The sequence below is a fragment of the Bactrocera tryoni genome, chromosome 2, assembly GCF_016617805.1.
Source record: "Bactrocera tryoni isolate S06 chromosome 2, CSIRO_BtryS06_freeze2, whole genome shotgun sequence".
NCBI classification, from domain to species: Eukaryota; Metazoa; Arthropoda; class Insecta; order Diptera; family Tephritidae; genus Bactrocera; species Bactrocera tryoni.
In genome coordinates, this window is record NC_052500.1 from 21,261,663 (window position 1) to 21,281,674 (window position 20,012).

A 20,012-nucleotide genomic window follows, 5' to 3' on the forward strand; every position below is an offset into this window, starting at 1 on the left:
TACAAAGCGAATTTCATTGAAAATAATTGAGGCTTTGCACTGCGACCTAAAGCCTATTGTGCCCTCTTCTATATCACATATGGTCACAAAGGTCCAGCACTCTGAACCACTCCAGGAGCTTGCTGGGCGCGACTGAGGTGATGTGATGCCTGTCTACGTAGATGGAACCTTGAGCCTGCTTCTCCTAAATTCTCGACAAAGAAACTCACCTCACTCAAATGTGTTACTTTCTTGTAAGTTTCGATGGCTTGTAAAAACTCGCGTATGGCCGTTACGACCAAATGCATGCGTCTCAAGTATGGTTTCAAATCACTACCCTCTTGACGGGAATTCAATTCCAACTGTTCGCACAAAGAAACACCCTCATAGGTTAGATAACTGATGACATCGAAGGTGAGCACCGCATTTATATGTTCCATATCGAGTTCCAGCTGGGCGGCAAATTTCAGAAAATACGTGACCAGCCAGAAGAAGTGCGATGTATCGATGGGTATTTTCTAAAGAAAAGAGAGTTTATTAATAGAATTAACTACAATCATAAGCGTACACTTACAATATTGGTAAGGAGCTGCGAGTGTAACTCGCCTACTAGACAACCATAACCTTTTAGTAGAAAGTCGACGGTGAACTCTTTTAACAAATTAGAGATGTCCTCATCGGTGGGTGTATGCTGGACCAGACCTTTCATGTTGATGCTACAAGTATTTAGAGACTCTTTTTATACAATGAACTTCACACCAATTTTGTGGTTAACTTACAGACTGCTCTTGCTGCGCTTGACGAGCTTCTTGCGGCGCAATTCCTTCTTGTCCACCATCGCCATCACAATACGTTGCTTGCTGCGTTGCTTACTGTTACACGGTGGCTTCTGATGTTGCGGTTTACCCTGTGGACCGTCGTCATCATTGCTTGACGTGGATATGGATTCTTGATTCTCCACTTGCGTGCCATAACCGCAGTCCGAGAGTTCCGATTGTGAAGAGGGACACTCACGCTTTTGCGGACAACTCTTACCCTTAGTCAAATTCAATTGGCCCGAGTGTGGCACTTTCTGGAACATTTTCTGTGGTGGCGGATCGTTTTCCTCTTCGTGCATGTCGGCCAACATTTGCGAGAGTGGCTTGGGTTTTATAATACCTGTGGGCGCCTTAAATTTAACCGCATCAGCGTCAGCTTTTTTCGCCTCTGCAGTGGTAGTGCTTTGTTTGGGTTCAGTTGGTTGTTGGTTATGTTGTTGTTGTTGTTGGTTGCTGCTCTCACCAATCATAACACAAGATTGTGGTGAGTCACCGTTAGTTTTGCCCGAGCAACCAGCTTCGCTCTCGCCATCGGCCATCTCATCCATGGCTTCCACTTTAATGGATGTCGGTGAAGTATTAGTACTACGTGTTGTAGTCAACATGGACGTGCACATCTGTTCACTCTCGCCGTTATTGTCCGTGCTGCCCGAGTCCACGTCGTCGACCTCCTTCTTCACATGCGTATCACACATCATCGAGTTTTGATATTCGTGACCCTTGCGGCTGACCTCCTGCAGTGTGGCTTCGGTTGCCTCCTCGCGCAATGCCTGACGTCGCTCTTCGGCACACTCATTCTTACAACCGTTACTACCTGTAGGGACACAAATGTGACTTTTTAGTGCACCTATGCGTGTACGTAAATCGGTTTTCAATCTTGCCGGCGGCAGCAGCAATGCAAACTCTGCCGTGACTTTTTCAATAGTTACCGTGTGGTAGGACTTACCATTGTCCGATGAATCTGATGTGGGATCCGACGTTAACATCGGACTCGAATCGCCACTACCCTGTTTCGGCGGTGAGGTATTGCTCTCATTATCCTCCGAACTCTCCGATAGTGAAGCCTCAAACCACAAATTCAAAAGTTTCTGCAACGTGCTGACATGTTGATCTTTGTACATCAAAGCGATCAGCTGCACCATAGTTACACCCCAAAAAGCGCGATGCGGACAAGTCATCAGGTAAAGCAAGAGCTTGTCAATACTCTGTATGAAGAGATTCCAAAGTATCGCATTTTGCATCGACACCGGATGTGAACCACCTTGTTGGGAATGCGCCAACGGCATTACGAAGTTCACATTCGTCTCTGGTATGTGCAACACATTGCGCAGCAATAGCAGGCAATTATTGATTTTGTCACATTTTTGTAATGACAATTTCGGATCGGACTCCAACAAGTATTTCATATACTCTACAACCGATTTGGTGCTCTTCGGATCCGTGAAAGCCTCCTTACTCGTATAGAGCAACTTGTTCAATTCGAAGATGGTATGGCGACCGACTTCGGTGCGATACATAACATCTACGGAGAAAAGGCACTCTACAGGCACTGTCAAATTAACCAAAATGCGTATGACCGAGTCGAGCACAGCATCATCCTTTGTATTCTCTAGTAGCGGTATCAAATCGGAACGCACATTTTGACCGAAACCGATGGCACGGCGGAATGTGCGCAACGTTTGATCTTCATAGGTGAGCTTATAGTTTATTTCATCCAGGATTGCTGCAAGGCATGTGTTAATGAAATCAAAAAAAAATTATAAAAACTATAAATATTTTGCTAGCAATAATATTGTAATGCTATACTCACATAACGCATTAGGACCAACAACGTAGGTATCCCCCTCGAGGGAACCCAATGATGAGAAAGCGCTGTGTATCTGTGGCGTTGCCAATAACCAGTCCATTACAAGCTTGTTATTATTGTAATTAATTGATGGACTTTTAAGTTTGTAGAACGTGTTCGTCCTCTTCGACACTCATTTGGCCGATTTGTTAGCGGAACGGGGTTGGAAAAGCGTATTAGCAATCAAGAGGCTAGCGTCTTTCCAAAATCTTCAAAGTTAATACTCTGTAAAGAAAGATTAAAAAAAAAAATAATAAGTAAGGAGATTTTTTAAAACTTTTGGGTGTTGAAGAGTTGTGTGGGGCTTCCATGCTATAATATGGTAGAATAATATCTCTCAAAAAAAGGTTCTAGTGTGGTAGCATAATATCTCTCAAAAAAGACAGAAAAATCTGCACAACTTTGAGTATAACAATAAGCTGTTTGTCACTAATATACCACAAAGCTTCAAAGATGAGTTTTTTTTTCTTAGAGCCAGATGTATTTCTTGCTCTTTGTCGTACTGTGTAATGTATATTTGCTACATAAGTCGAATGTTGCTTCAAGAGAGCTTTATTGCTCTGAGTTGCTGAATTTCGAAATTCTTGAATCTTGCTCTATTTTAAACTGAGTTGTATGATTTAGCACTCATTTTAAGTATAAGGGCATTATGGGGAGATATGGAATGATAATTAATCCATCACATTGGTTATATGAGATTTATTGGGAGATTATTTTTGGATCAGTGTTACTTTAGGTCAGTAGCACTCTTTGCGATAATTTTCAATTATATTCCTTTGTTGATGCCTGAGGTAGTTGTTGTAAAGGCCCTTAAGTACTAAAATAACCCTTATATCGGTTAGTCGAAAGAGTCTTTTTGTATTTTGTCAATAGATGTCGTTGCAGTCGTATACCTCCAGTGCTACCAATCACATTTTGTCATACCATATAGTGTTGGAAAGGTGAGACTTTAAGCCGCATTTAACCAAAAATTGAATTCGGGGAAGTTGAAAAAAGTTACAGCTGTTCAAAAATGAGTGAAAATAATGAAGAAATTCGCTGTATTTTGAAATTTTTATATAAAAAGGAAAAATGCCACGTAAACCACGAATGAAATTTGTGAAGTTTACGGACAGGATGCTATATTAGTTCGTGCAGCATAACAACAGTTCGCTCGCTTCCGTTCTGGAAATTTCGAAATTTCGATTTACACTGATGGAATAATGTGTCTAGCGGAAAAATGGCAAAAAGTGGTCGACCAAACTGGTACATATTTTATTATTTATTTATTAGTATACTACAAATATAAAAAAATAAATTGAAGTTTGATTAGAAATACGAAAAGACTTTTTCGACTACCCAATATTTCATAAAGGAGAGATGTATAGAAAATGTACATAAGATCATACCATACTCATGTATATACAAGTCAACAATGCGTCATCGATAACTACACAACAATAACATTCGCAAAGCATTATGAACTGTAAGCAATTAACTCAGCACTCAACTCAAAACTCCGCTCTCACACGACTCACGTGCAAGCGCACCGTGATTGGAGCAAGCAAACAAACAAACAACAAATTTTAATGATCATTATTTAGATGGGAGTCGACTTTAATAGTTACGTGGAATTCACCTAGAAGTACACATTGACATAAACATCAAAATATATAATTTCATCACAGGCAGATAAAATTTCATTAAAATCAGCAAAACTTGTGAATATATTTTGTAGATTTGCATATTAATGGTGAGCAAAAAGTAGTAAGACTTTTTAGTTTAAATTTCGCGCGAAAAAACATTCGTCGAAATATTTTTTTCCTAGGTGGTATGACTGCCAGTGATATCTGTGCCAAATATCACAGCAAAATAATTGTTAGTGTGGAGTATACGCTTGTCTCTTTGAAGTAAATAACGTGCGTTCGGCGATTTTTACGATGAGTGAAAATACTCAACAAAGAAGCTCCATTAAATTTTTTGTGCGGAAATTTCTGGCGCCGAAATGTTCAGAATATTGGAAAAGGCCTTTAGTAGTAATTGTTTGTCACAAGCAAGTGTTCTGATTGGTAAAAATTATTTAAAGAGGGTCGAGAATGCGTTGGCGACGAAATAACGTCCAGGACGGCCATCAACATCAACTGATGATTAACACGTCAATAAAATAAAAGAATTTGTGCTTAAGAATCGACGATTCAGAGATCTTACTGACATCTTTGGAATATCGGAAGGTTCAGTAAAAACCAATTTGAAAGATCTTTTGGGCCTAAGAAAAGTGAAAGCGTGATTGGTTTCAAAGTCACTAAATTTTTTTTTTCGAAAAACAGCGTCACGTTAACGTCTGTGAAACAATGCTTTCCGACTCCAAGGATGTCAGAAAACATTTTATTACTGGCGATGAGTCTTGGATCTAAGTTGACGATTAAGAAAGAGACGGTCAATCGGGCGAATGTCTTGGCGAGGATGAGCTGAAACCGAAAAAAACACCTCAAAGCAGATCAAATATCATGGTTATGTTGACAGTTTTCTTCGATTATTGAGGTTTTATGCACTCCATATACAATACATGCGGGCGGCCAAACTGTCAAAAAATAAAATCGAACAAAGTATTTGTCTCCAATTTTGTATTTCTAACCAATTTTCCGGTGCGGAATTTTTGCGAATGTTGGAAAAGGCTTCTAGTGATTCAGCTTTATCAAAAACACGAGTATACGAGTGTTACAAAGCCCTCCAAGGTGGTCGGGAGATTCCGACCTCTTCAACTGATGAAAATATTTAAAAAGGCAAAGATATGGTGCTTGAAAATCGTCAGGCAAGTGTTAAAGTGATAGCAAGAGAGCTCGACAACTCTCGCAAGTCCGTTCGAATGATTTTGTTGGATATTTTGGGTATAAAACATGTTTTTGCTCGACTCCTCCCGATAAAGCTGATTTTTTTTTTGAAAAAGAGTATCACAAACAGGTCTCTTTGGACATGCTTGTTCGTGTGAATGCCGATCCCACATTCATGTAGAGCATCATAACTGCCGTTGAGACAGGGATTTATGAGTTTGACATGCAAACAAGTCAGCAATCATCGGAATGAAGGGGAAATACGAGCCGAAACCGAAAAAACCAGGCCAAAGCCGGTCAAAAATCATGGTAATGCTCATTGTTTTTTTCGATATTCGTGGTTTGGCACATCATGAATTTTTTCCGGAGCGACAAGCGGTTAATAAGAAGGAACCCGTTTCAGTCGATCGAAAAGATAAAACAAACTTCGCTGAAAAAGCTGAAGGCCTTCACAAAAAGTGCTTATGAAAAGTATTTTGAGGACTGGAAAAATCGTGGGCATAAGTGTATTATATTTGGTGGGGATTATTTTGAGGGCGACAAAATTAATAATAATGAATAATTAAATATTTTGCGTTTTATTTACAATTTCCGCATACCTTTTTGTCACAATATATTTATATGAAATGTGCACACATAATGTGTAAAACCATATTTTTCATTAATAATGAATCACGTTTTATAGCTTTGGAAACTGTAAAAGGTTTTCTAAAAACCCATGCTCATAAAAAATGTAATTTTAGAAGCATATGCTCTCTCCTTAGCAGCTACGTGTGTGTTTTTAAACTAATCACGACTTGCTATTTGAAAAGAAACCGTTATATAAACCATACGAAGCAAAAATATATGTATATACTTCACATACTTTACATACATACTTACTTATACTCACATATAAATGGTATATAGTATATATGTATGTACATACATATATGAACATTAAAAAAACCGTAACGTGCAGTAAAATGCTCAACAACAAATTCCCAAAGAAACTAAGTATTCCACTTATACAATCAATTTGGCGGCACACGAATGTCACGCAAAGAAAACAATGCAGGTATAGCAACAAGTAGCAGCTGGAATGAAACGTGATAAGCGAGACAAGCCCACATGCGTATACTATATAAAAAAGTACACATGTTATAAACATATGTTTATAAGGCTTATATGCTCACGCAACATGAAAAAAACCGAAAGCGGAGATGATTTTATCTGTATATATGTATGTATATAATATACTATACCAGAGATTTGCCTTTGTCGGTACGTAATCAACGGATAAAATAAACAGTTATAATGATGGCCTATGGAAAAGTAACAAACACACCCCTAAAAGTATGCAGCACAAAACGAAAAATAGCATAAAATTCGGGGAATGACATTGAAAACATATATGTATGTAAATATGTATGTATGGTATTTGGTATATATGTATGTACATAATTATATTTTCGCGTGTGTCACCAAATTAGCGGTACATGGTTGCTAGGGTGGTTGCAACAGGTATTGCTCATTCAATATTTGTGGAATCTGTATCTGGACGCCCACAACTAATGGCGATTTCAAAGCAAAATAAATACAAAGCAAGAAAAAACGCTAACTTCGGCTGCACCAAAGCTATAATACCACTCAAGGGTGTATTATTTATAACATAAAAAGGTATAAAAAGATTTTATATTGATTTTGATCGGTCAGTTTGTATGGCAGCTATATGCTATAGTAGTCTGATCGGGACTATTTCTTTGGATATTATGGCATTGCTTTGAACTATAATCTATGCCAATTTTCGTGAGGTTAACTTGTCAAATAAAAAAATTTTCCATACAAAGACTTGATTTTGATTGTTCAGTTTGTATGGCAACTATATGCTATAGTGGTTCGATCTACACAATTTCTTCGGAGATTGCAGCGTTGCTTTGGAAAAGAGTCCATGTTAAATTTCATTAAGATACCTTGTCAAATAAAAGTGGTTCCCATACAAGGACTTGAGTTAGATCGGTCAGTTCGGAAGACAGCTGTATGCTATAGTTGTCCGCTATCAGCAGTTTCGACAAATGACCCAACTATTGGTGAGAAAATTACTTGATAAAAATTTCAAGTCCATATCTGAAAAACTGGGGGACTAGTTCGGGTATATACAGACGGATCGGCAGAAGGCATGGCTAAATCGACTCAGCTTGTCACGCTGATCATTTATATATACACTTAATAGGGTCTCCGCTCATTCTTTTTGGTGTTACGAACTTGATATACCCTGTTGGGGATACGAAAACAGATAGTAAGACACCCGGAACATACTTTGTAGAACCAGACAGTCTTGAAATCATATCAAATTTTTTATATTAGAAATCGCCAGACCATAAATGCATCAATTGAAGCTGTTTGCAGGCCGCAGCTGCGTCCAATGCAGAAAATTCTCACTCTCAATAACTTGTGAAGCTATCTGGAGTCCGCGTCTGAGCCCAATTTGAAAGATTCTCATACTCAGTAATTTCATGAAGCTGTCTGGAGCCCGAGTCTGAGCCCAATTCGAAAGTCTGGAGTCCGAAGCTGTGCCCGATTCGAAATATTCTCACCCTCAGTAACTTCTTGAAGCTACTTGGAGTCTGAAACTGAGTTCAATTCAAAATATTCTCACACTCAGTAATTTCATGAAGCTGTCTGTAGTCCGAAGCTGTGCCCAATTCGTTACAGGACTTATGACTGAGAATCCTACACAACTTCAATATGTTCATGCCTTCAAACAAAATGTTGCCCCACCCAAACTTATCACGTTCCCACTTGTTATATCCCAGCAACAACTGTTTAAGAATCCTCGTGCCGCTATAAAATTCTGCTGAAAACCGTGAATGACTATTTTAGATTTCCATTCTTATATTATTTGTGTTTTTTTCTCTACCACAAGCAGCAGTCAGTCACTTATTTTATAATCAACACGACCGTGAACAGTCCGTGTGTCCGACGCATGTGACCATTGCAACGCGTTCATTGTGGCAGCAACTGCATGCACTGCTTAGCTCCAAGCTAACTGCTGCTGCTGTTGCCGCTGCTGCCACTGATTGTGTAAACACTTGACACACGCATGGCTCGGCGTGCCGACCTGGTTCGCAGCCGCTCACATTGGCCTGCACATTCGGCGAAATGTGCAACTTTCAGCGACGCGCGCGTTTGGAATCGTGCAAACGAAGCATTTTGCAAACGGATGTCGCTGCTGGTAGGTGTATGAGTGTCTTTGTATGGTGGGGCCTTGGGCTACTGGGCAATGCTCGCCAGTGGACCAAACACAAGCCGAACCTATTATTACGTGGATATTTTTAGATTTTGTGCGCATAAGAGCTTAGGAAAATAAAAATAGGTAAGGGAAGAAGACTTAGGCAGGTCGTGCCTCCCGATTAATACTTGAAAAAAAAAAAACATTTGTGTGTGGATATTTAGCTTGGCATGTGTGGTTTCGAAAATGACATATAAAGATATACATATATACATATATACATAAGTGTACTACTGCTTGGTTAACTGCTATGCTTTTGAGTGCAAATCAGCTAAAAATAACTCACACGCAACAGCTTAAAAAAATTATTTATTATATACATATATGTACATATGTAAATATATTGTATCAAAAATAGGCCTAAAAACAGCGATAAGGTTATTTTGGTATGAAAGAAAGTAAAATGAAAGTGAAAAATTTTAGTATTTTCAAAGTAATCGAAACTTATTGACTGCGGACTAGTATTAAAAATTTGGTTTTGATAATTTCTTATTTTTTAAATATAACTAAAATGTTGAAAAGTTGCTCAAACATAATCATAATAACTTACGTTAGCGAATTCATGAAAAGTAAAACCAAAAAATGCCTTAAGTAATTAAACTTTTTAGTCCTTAACAACTTTTGTAAGGTGAGGCTGCCGAAAAAACTGCTGGGACTATTTATGTAGAGAATTAAATTTTCTACAAATATTGGGTACAAGATACTTTTTTTAAATAACTGATTCTGAGATATGATTTTTTTGTAAAAACTTTTTTTTTTTTGTAAACTGTAAAGCGGAACACCTTCCTATTAATATTAAGATCTCACACTTTGAGAGAAATTTTTGGAGATGTCTGTCAACAAATTTTTCGGAGTATAAAATGAAAAATATACTTTTTTTTCAAAAATAAAAACTATTTTTTTATAATAAATTTTTTTTTAATAATAAATTTTGTTTAATAAAAATTTTTTAATAATAATTTTTTTTTTTTCAATTATAAATTTTTTAATAATAAAAATTATATCTGAAGTAAGTAAAAATCTAAAATACAGTGAACCCTTCTATTATTATTAAAGGCTTAAAGTTGGAGAAATTTTTTTGAGGTTTTTACGAAACAATTTTTTGGAGAAAAAAGTAAAAGAAATATATTTTTCAAGTACTAGCAAATACTGATATATATTTTTTTCTTTCCAAAAAAAAGGAAAGATAAGAAACTAAAATACAGTGGACCCTTCTATTAATACTAAGAGCTCATACTTCTTTTTCAGGTGTCTATCAAACAATTATCAGAACACAAAGGAAAAAAAGGTATTTTTTTTTAACTCACCCTAGTGGTAATGCATAGAGCAATAATCTGTCATTTCCATCATGACTATATCGACTAATATGCTTTACGATGACATCTTCTGTGTTATAATCTCATGAACTAAAAAAGAATATACGTCAAAATATAAATTCAACTTAACAAAATATAAAATAAATTTAAGGCATCAAAAAAAGAAACTCCGCAATATTTTTAAGTTTGCCAAAATATTAAATATAACGTAAAATTTATACTATATTATAATTTTCAGACAACTGGCTTCTCTCAAAACACCTGCTTTATAGAACGGACGTCAATGAAATTGTATAAAACTTGAGAATTATTTTGCCGTCCGAGTACAAAAAAGAACTCTTTATAATAATTTATTTTTAATCATATTCAAATCTACTCTAAAAGGCTTAAGAAAACACTTATACAAGTACAATTCAGAGTGTCGAACTACTTTTTTTTAAGTTTTTAGTATGTACATTTTGGCGGTGGAGGATGGAGTCATGTGTTGAAGTTCACGCATGTGAAGTGAGTGGCTCACGACTTTCGGTCTGAGACCAAAAAACCTCATGATTTTCATAAGTTTTAGTTTTAAGTACCATATTTAATATTTTACCCCGATAGCTTGCTCAAGTGAGTATTAGAGAGTATGTTTCGTTTGTGCATAAAAATATGTTCCAGCTTTTGTCACCGGTACCTGGTATACTATTGCTCTTCAACTGCTCCGAGCAAAAGCGGAGAGAAAAATGTTCATTAACACATTGAGAACTTTTTACTATATATTTTTATACCCTTAATAAGATATATTATTCATACCCTGAACAGGGTATATTAAGTTTGTCACGAAGTTTGTAACACCCAGAAGGAAGCGTCGGAGACCCTATAAAGTATATATACAAATGATCAGTATGTTGAGCTGAGTCGATTTAGCCATGTTCGTTTGTCTATCTGTCTGTCTGTCCGTCTGTCTGTCCGTCTGTCTGTATATATACGAACTAGTTCCTCAGTTTTTAAGATATTATTTTGAAATTTTGCAAACGTCAATTTCTTTTCAAGAAGCTGCTCATTTGTCGGAACTGCCGATATCGGACTACTATAACATACATACAAACTGAACGATCGGAATCAAGTTCTTATATGGAAAACTTGCACATTTAACAAGATATATTCACCAAATTTGGTATAGATTATTTTCTAAGGCAACAATGTAATCTCCGAGGAAATTGTTCCGATCTGTTAACTATAGCATATAGCTGCCATACAAACTGAACGATCGGAATCAAGGGTTTGTATGAAAAACTTTCACATTTGACAAGATATCCTCACCAAATTCGGCACAGATTATTATCTCAAACATGGTCACAATCTCTGAAGAAATTGTTCGGATCGGACACATATAAAATATATCTACCATTTAAACTTACCCACCAAAATCAAGAAAATATATTTTTATACGCCATAATGTGTATTATAGCTTCTGCGCAGCTTTTTCTCATTTCAGCTGAACTCAGTAGTTCAAAAAAATTCGAAATTACGTGGTTTTTAAATTCGGAAATGTATTTTTTTACAAGATCATATCTCGAAAAAACATTAATAATGTTTGAAAATACTATACTCTCATACCGTGAAAAGTGCATGCTTGCTGTCAAACATCTATGACGAATGGCGACACGTGATTGAAATACCTAATGTATACATAGTGCATATTTATAATATACATATTTATTTGTACAAAATACGTTAGTATATATGCAGTTGAATATACTTTTGTTATCACGCTTCAAAGCGCTTGAATTTCGCTTTTCAGCTAATCTACTATTTTTAAACTAAAATTTATATAAACTGATTTTTTTAAATTTTCAGGTGAATATATAATTTTTACTTGTGACGTAATAAGTAAACGATTTACCGCTCCTCACCTACCATACACGTCTACATTTCTCTGGGAGCACGTAACAGAGTTTGTGCAACCCGATATAATTAACGAGTAAGCAAAATGAAAGCGAACTGATTGTATGGGTATGTAAATGTTAACTGGAAATATTTGTATTAATGTAAGATAATTATATATAAGAATATATCAGTTATTATATTTTCAAAGAAGTAATTAACAAGCGTTATGTGGCTACGGAAGCTTTGGGAAGTTAAATTTCATGAAAATATTGTGGAAAAATTTTTAAATATTCTTCATACAACTTTTTTATTGATAATAGTTTCCTTAACTAAAAATATGTCATACCATATTTCAAATCCCGTGACAAGCTTATAACATAAAAGCACATGCCTAAGTGGCTTTCTATGACATTTTTCAGTTTTATAGCACTTTAAGGAATCCTGTACGTATCAATATCTACCAACCAAACTTCTGAAAAGCTTCTCCACAAAGTTATTAAATTCAAAAAAAAAAAAATACCTAACCTCACCACAAATATGTGCAGTGCGTTACACACATGCGTAAAGTCATGCATACGCACCGCTCAAGGACTGCTGTAAACACGACACACCCCTTTTTTCACGTAGAGCCAAACGTGTCCTTCATCTGTTTTTGATAGGCGTAGTAAATGCTTTTCGGAAACGTGTGCCAATTTCCTTCCTATTGTTGTTGCTTACACACCTTACGCATAGCCGTAAAGTTGTTGTTTCGACGACTTATACAATAGACAAAATATGGGCTTATATCTTACTGTCAGCAACAGTTTGTTTTCCTGTCGGCGCTGTCTACGAGAGACACACAGCCATCAATCAGTGTCCGGAAAACGTGCAGCACTGAAAAATTATGCAAAATAATGGCACACAAAATGGCCATATGGCCAAAAAAGCAACAACAACAAATCTTAAATTGAGGCACTGAAGTGATGCTGATAAGAAAATTTAATGAAAAATTAATAAATTAATTTAATAAGGTGCATTCTTTGAGGGAATAAACGCAAAAGCTGTGTTAGCTTATGAAAAGATTTCTTGAATGTTCTTGTTCAAGGCCTTGCAAAAGCCTATACTTTCTCAACTGCCGTTAGGCTGTTTTCATTTAGAAAAGCCTTTGGAAGTGTTGTGAATCGAACAAACAACTCGCATAAAGCAATAAGAGACGCCAAAGCCAGCGCTATGAATTTTGAAAATTTAACCACAAAGTGGCGAATCGAACACGACAATTTCACTTAGACTTAAAAGCATCCGGAATAAATTCATGGTGCACCAAACTACGAATATCGAAAAAAACAATGAGCATCACTTTGATTTTTGAGCGGTGTTGGCGTGGTTTTTTCGATTTCGGCCCGTTTTCTTTCCTCAATTCCGATGATTTTTATTTGCATGTCAAACTCACAAACCCATGTCTCAACGGCAGTTATAATGCTTTTCATGAATGTGGGATCGGAATTCGCACGATCTAGCATATCCAAAGAGACCTGTTTATGGTACTCTTTTTGAAAAAAATCAGCTTTATCGGGACGAGTCGAGCAAAAGCGCATTTCATACCCAAAATATCCACAAAAATCAATGGACCGGACTCGCGAGCAGTGTGGAACTCTCAAGCCATCTCTCTGATACTTGCCTGACGTTTTTCAAGCACCATATTCTACACTTTTTTAATTTTTCCATCAGTTGAAGAGATCGAAGGTCGTCCAGAACGACGTATGTCTTCAAGGATCTCTCGCGTAGGTTTCCTTTCATATGTATTTCGTGATTGGGCAACCCTAGAACTGCAATCTGGCAACTCACAGCTTTATAGTAAAGTTTGCCAATTTTGAGGTTATACACTATTTGTATTGTTTACAGTACCTTAAAATATTCAGCTCGGGCAAACAAATTAAATAAATTGTTAACATTTTTTTACAACTCGCAAAGTGTTTTAACTCAATAACAGGGCTTCCTTAAACTTAATTCAATTTTTGTTAATGAAGTTCCTTCAAGGACCCGTAACAGAAATGCCCCGAAAATTAATAATAAAAATAAATTAATAAATTAATAATAAAAAAAAAATATTCCTATACATATAAAGTTCCACTAAGGCATATCAAATCTGACATTGTATATGGTAAGCTTATCAGAAAAAACAGAAATCACACATCAATCTCGAATAAATTGTCCAAATTAATGCATACATTCCTTCGAATATTTTCAGTAAAGTACTTCATTCACTGGTATTATATATATACATTTTTACTCATGTACTTACATCCGCTTTCCTCAATGCCTTTCAATACTAACTAGCAGTTACGAGAGTTGTTATTTTTCTTTCTCAACTATGGTTTTCTAATCGTTTAAGTTACTTCGTCATTAATTTGAAATTCTGATGAATTTCGTTTGACAAGATATAGTATATGTGCATGGATCTCCGGTACACGTATAAATTTGTATATTAGTATATATCTTATTCAACTTTTACGTAAAGCTAACGGATAGTTCAAGCCTTAAGTTTTTTTGTACAGTGTGCCCGTAGCAGTAGTCTAAGGAAAGTTTTAAACAGACAACAGTTTTTAAAAAAAGTATTTCTAAGGTCCCAACCTCAAAGGTATTAAAATAGGTTAGGATAGGTTAGGTATACATTGGGCTGATATTCGTGAGAGCACTTGTGCAGCTAAAGACGTTTGTCCTTTGTGATGCCCATAACTCCGAAGTACGCATCAAAACCATCGTTCCGACATTCCGACATTCTCTTGAGTCCCAAACCATACAAAAACAGTAAGAAGAGAGATCACATTTTTAAACGTATTACACAGAAATAAATGAATAGAAAAGATAGAGTTTTAAGATATGCAAATTATTTCACTCAGCGGGCGAACGCAACCAGAAATTCTCAGAAAGTTTATAAATTATGGACTTTTTTGGTAAGCTTTGAAAACATGCCAGCCTCTTCTTGAAGCTTTTGTGTATAGAAAGCTATATTGGATTGGTGAAAAAATATGTTTCTCAATCAATTAATACCGAACATCACCGAACTTTCATAATTTTTAACTATTTCTGAGTACGAAATTTTTCCCAGAAAACTAAAAAATACAAGATAAATTCTGATGGCTTGGAAAATTAATAATTTCGCATTAAAGTTCAAAAAAGAAATAAAAAATTGTAAAAAATTAAAGGTTTTTTTTAGAAAAAAATAAAAAAAAACTCACCGTTATCTATAAGTTTTATCACACTGTGCTGCGTAATTTTATTGACCTCGTTCGAAGCTAAATTTGTAATCCAAATTCGAGATCTGTACTTGGTTTTTATTTTATTTTTTATTTTTAGTTTTTTACTTTAGTTTTTTTTTTTTTGAGTTTTTATTTTTATTGTTATTTTTTATTTGATTTTTATTTTCTACTTTACTTTTCCTTATTGTAGTAGTAGTTTATAAAGCCTCATACAAGCATGGCACTAAACGTTCATTCAGTGAAATAGTTCTATTCAGAGATATGTAAATTAAATACAGGATTAGCATTTATATAAATTTATTTTGTATGCGCGTTTGCCGTAGCGGTAAATTGTGAGTGATCCAAAGCTGCTAAAAAGCTCTTTAAGAGTTCACGGCGTTCGGCGGCGGTAGTAAAAAACACAGCGCTGAATTGTTTACGAAAGCAAGTTTTCATTTTCACTTTTTTATTTGCAGTGATATGATTTATTGCTCACTAACGTGCAACGGAAATAATTCGAATAGTCATTAAAGTTTGTTGTTTCGATTGTACTGCACTTGAGAGCAAAACATTTACTTTTGTATATCGTCACTTAAAATGCAAAACAGCGTATCATCGGAAAATCGAAATTGAATTTTTCATTGCTTACGATTCACTACATCGTATTATTTATATTTGTGTAGCATAAAATTTTCAGCGTCCGCTGTCAGATATAACCAATATATAACTAATATATAACCAATATACAGCTTTTTGATAACCAATAACTAATATATAACCACTTTATAACCAAAACTCAAATTTCGTTTCAATATGAGTGGTTTATATCACATCGTTCTTTCATCACCTGTAAACTTATGACAATGATGTTACGTTATTTTGCATGTTAGCTGACGATATATGTAAGTATGTTTATATATTCACGTTGAATTAGTTGAAAAGCTTCAAATCCCATAAAATTAGTATATAATATCACCAGATCACAACAAATACAAATTTTATTGCTAATTTTACGTAAGGAGTCTGTTTAAAGTGGAAACTCATAATCAAAGTTAGATTAAAAGTAATTAAGCCTCTCACGTGTATGGTTCTTGCGATAATGATTGTAAGGGTTGATTGAAAGATAAGAAAGTTGTTTATATCAGACAATAAAGACAAGCGGTGTTGACATATTAAGTACTTAGTTAGTGACTAACTTTCCGTTTGAGTCAATGGTTATACATTTTCTAATTAAATGGCGTGAACAAAGAAAACAGGGCGCTGCAGGCGCAGTAAGCTCTTGTCCAGCAAGGGCATAGTTTCTGATGTCCCCAGATGTGCCCAGCAATTTGTAGAAGCAGGCTCAAGGCCCTAGGTTCCATCAACTTTCAGAGTACTGGACCTTTATGATCACAGTACTGGACCTTTGTGACCATATGTGAAGGGCACAATAGACCCATTTGCTAGGTGCACGACTGTTTTATTAAAGCTAGAGTGTTTATTTTGCGAGTCTAACCTAACTGCGTGTTGGTTTCATAACACTTGGAGTGATTTTGCTGATTATAGGTTATATTGGCTGGAGAGAGTTGAACACTATCAATAAATTTGTTGTCGGCATTTAAATTTTTAAACCTTGAATAGGATATATTAAGCTCGTCACGAAGTTTGTAACAGTCAGAAGGAAATATTGGAGTTCCTATAAAGTATATGTATGATTAGCGGGATGAGCCGAGTCGATCTAGCCATATCTGGCTGTATATACGCGAACTAGTCACCCAGTTTTCGAGATATCGCTCTCTAACTTCGTACACGAGCTTTCCTACCCAATAAGTTGCTCATTTGTTGGCACCGCCAATATCGGATAACTATAGCATATAGCTGCCATACAAATTGTACGATCTGAATTGATTGCTCATATGGGAAATTTTTTCATTTGTACAGCTATCTTCACGAAACTTGGCAGGACTAATTGTCTAAAGTAACGGCATAAGCTCCGCAGAAATTGTTTAGATCAAAGCACTATAGCATATAGCTGCCATACAAACTGAACGATCGAAATCAAGTCATTGTATGGAAAACTCTTTTATTTGACGAGGTGTCTCGTCCAAATTTGGCATGACTAATGCCCACAGCATTTGCTATAAGATCCGAAGAAATTGTTTAGATCGCACCACTATAGCATATTGCTACCATACAAACCAATCGAACAAAATCAATTTCTTGTATAGAAACTTATTTATTTGTGAAGAGTGTTCTCTGCTGTACTGAAATTACCATTTTTTTATAGTTTTTAGTATCTTTCTTACTATGGAAAACAAATATATTCTCTAAAACACCCATTCAAAAACAATTCACTTAGCTTTGTGCTTTGCTAAGCTTTCGCATTTCTACCAAAAAAGCTCGATGCACTTTTGCTTGTTGTAAATATGTTTTTGTTTCGCTTGAATAACAGTGTTTACTGAAAATCACTTAAATTTGATTATACGGTCGCTGCACTTAATTATTTTTTAATTACCATTGGTTGCCGTCGTTTATTTGTTTTCAAGTGTTCGCAGTTTTTCATTTCAATTGCAGTCAAGCTTTTGTTGCATTGCAACGCCGACGCTTTCTAGTTGAGCTGACGTAAACCAAAAGTTGTGCTGAGTATTTCGTTGTTAATGCGTTTTTATAATTTTTATATTTTTTTAAATAATTTTTGTAATTTTTTTGCAACTGTTTTTTGTTCGTCTCCATAATCGACACTTAAAACCGGAGAATTGAAAATTATTGGACTTTTAAACTTCAATTCTTTCTATTGTTTAGTTTTGTATATATATATTGCAAATTCTTCCATTTAAGTGCACAAAACACGGGTCTAACAGCGCACTAAGCCTTTCGCAAACACCCCTACCGACCGCTCTCCAGCGAACACCCAGGCGCGCTCTTACTACCACCGCCTCATCACCGCCAACGTCGCACTTCAACACTTACACAACGATTTCTGAGCCAGCGCAGCAATTATATATTCGTGATTATATATGTATTTATGAGTGGCAAATCGTAAGCGTTATCGATAAATATTTCTTACACGATTCTGTGGCACTTCCGTTGTAAATGTGATATATTTGTTTTTGTTTTTAGAAGCACTTTTCTACTTGGAAATGTGTTTTCTCTTTCACTTGGAAAATATTTTATTTATTTTTCCGAATATTTGTTGACTTTTGCGCGCAAGCACAACCGTCCACGGCGATAGTTCGCGTTCTAGTGAGTTATGCACAGAGCATTGAGAGCCGTGTTGCCTATGCGAAATTGCATTGCCACGCGAACTCACATGCAATTACATGAGTCCACACTAGTTTGGAGGGGGTGAAGGCGCCTTAACGACAATGCGTTCGTGCATTGTGTCAAGCTTATTCTACTTGTACTCCCAAACAATTGCTACAGATTGAACGTAGAACACACACTCAAACACACAAAACCACATAGAAATGCTGCCGCGCTGAGAGCTTTTTGCCGGCTACACAAGCAAGCCATTATGCCGACTGCGCTTGGCTGATTCGCTATCCCACTTCAACTTGCGGCACGTTATGGAAAACGTTCTCCGAAGTTGGCTGCGCGCCTGCTCGGCTCACGTGTACCCGAAACGTGCGCACGTTTGGACAGCTTAATAAACAACTACTGCAGCGCCAGTGGCCGCGGTGGCAGAAGAAAGGCGGATTTCGTACAAATAATAAGCATTATTTTCTTGTTTCCTCTTTACATTGTATGCGCACACTTCTCTCACGCCGAATATGTGTGTGGTTGTGTAAAAGTTTTACTTACTCGTTGGTAGCCGGCAGCTCGGCAGACGCAGGCGGAAATTGACATTGATTGTGGCGTGTATACAATGAGAAATCGTCATTGTTGCTGTTGTTTAGGTAAGTGTAGCGCGAGGAAAGCACTGCTGCAGGGCTGCTTTGGTTAAGGGGTGAGTGTGGTCAGTTAGCGCCTGGCATACAATACCGTTACAAGTTGTAAAAATTTTCTCAAAACTTTAATGACTTCATCGGTCACCGGGTGCCGCACGGCGCTGTTTAAATCGGTACAGGTGACGATAGGGTGTTCTTTTAATTTATGTAAGCGGCAGCTGACCCGACGATCTTTGTACTATCTAACAATGGAATTGTTGAGACCCAAGTTTGGCTCTTCATTTCTCTTGAGATTTAGTAATTTTTCGTCATCCTTATGCTTTAAACAGAGTACACAAAGTTTGATACGAAGTTTGTAACACCGAGAAGGAAACGTCGGAGATCCTGTAAAATATATACATCATAAATGATCACTAAGACGTGCTGAGTCGATTTAGCCGTCCCTCATTATATAGAATTAGTTCTTCAGTTAGAGACTGAATTGTCTTAGCCATGTCTGTCCTGCTTTATATACGATCTAAATCAAGATTAAGATCGCTTTATAACCTTTTATGCTATAGAAAATTCACCTGAAGTGTAATATATTTACGGTCCAGCAAAAGTTCCTTTTTTTCTTGTTTCAAATAATTTTCTTTTAATCACGTTTTGAGAATTTTCCATAGTTTTCTTGATAAGTTCCTTAAGAAAACACTCTCCACATTTTATTGGTTGTTTTGCTATTCGGCAGAGGTCGACTTATGTTATAAAGGGTGTCACTAACCCTACTTTCTTCGTCTACTCTATTGGCGTAGACACCGCTTACGCGTTTATAGCTGAGTCGCTAGTCGTTCTTCTTTCTCTCTATTTGGCGCCAATTGGAGATTCTAAGTGTAGCCAGGTCCTTCCACACCAAGTTTCTTAAACGACGTGGAAGTCTTTTTCTTCTTCTACTTTCCCCGGAGGATATTGCGTCGAATACTCCCAGAGCTGGTGTGTTTTTATCCATTCGGATGACATGACCTAGCCCGCCGCTATTCTGT

At 36.4% G+C, this 20,012-nt stretch overlaps 1 protein-coding gene across 5 annotated transcripts in view; it reads right to left on the bottom strand.

Annotated features, from left to right (window-relative positions):
• LOC120767247 (protein timeless) overlaps window positions 1-18,359 on the bottom strand; it is a 48,315-nt gene extending 29,956 nt beyond the window's left edge. For 3 of the 5 annotated variants that reach the window (XM_040093100.1, XM_040093097.1, XM_040093101.1), the window contains exons 1-7: window positions 18,077-18,357; window positions 15,128-15,397; window positions 2,608-2,868; window positions 1,744-2,520; window positions 759-1,611; window positions 554-695; window positions 210-497 (exon numbers count right to left, since the gene is read on the bottom strand). In XM_040093100.1, coding sequence (XP_039949034.1) covers window positions 210-497; window positions 554-695; window positions 759-1,611; window positions 1,744-2,520; window positions 2,608-2,704 — 2,157 coding nt within the window. In that variant the 5' untranslated portion in view covers window positions 2,705-2,868; window positions 15,128-15,397; window positions 18,077-18,357. Of the gene's footprint in view, window positions 1-209; window positions 498-553; window positions 696-758; window positions 1,612-1,743; window positions 2,521-2,607; window positions 2,869-15,127; window positions 15,398-18,076 lie in introns of all 5 variants that reach the window. The other 2 variants (XM_040093099.1, XM_040093102.1) reach the window with 2 other exon arrangements.
• Window positions 18,360-20,012: the final 1,653 nt, after the last annotated feature.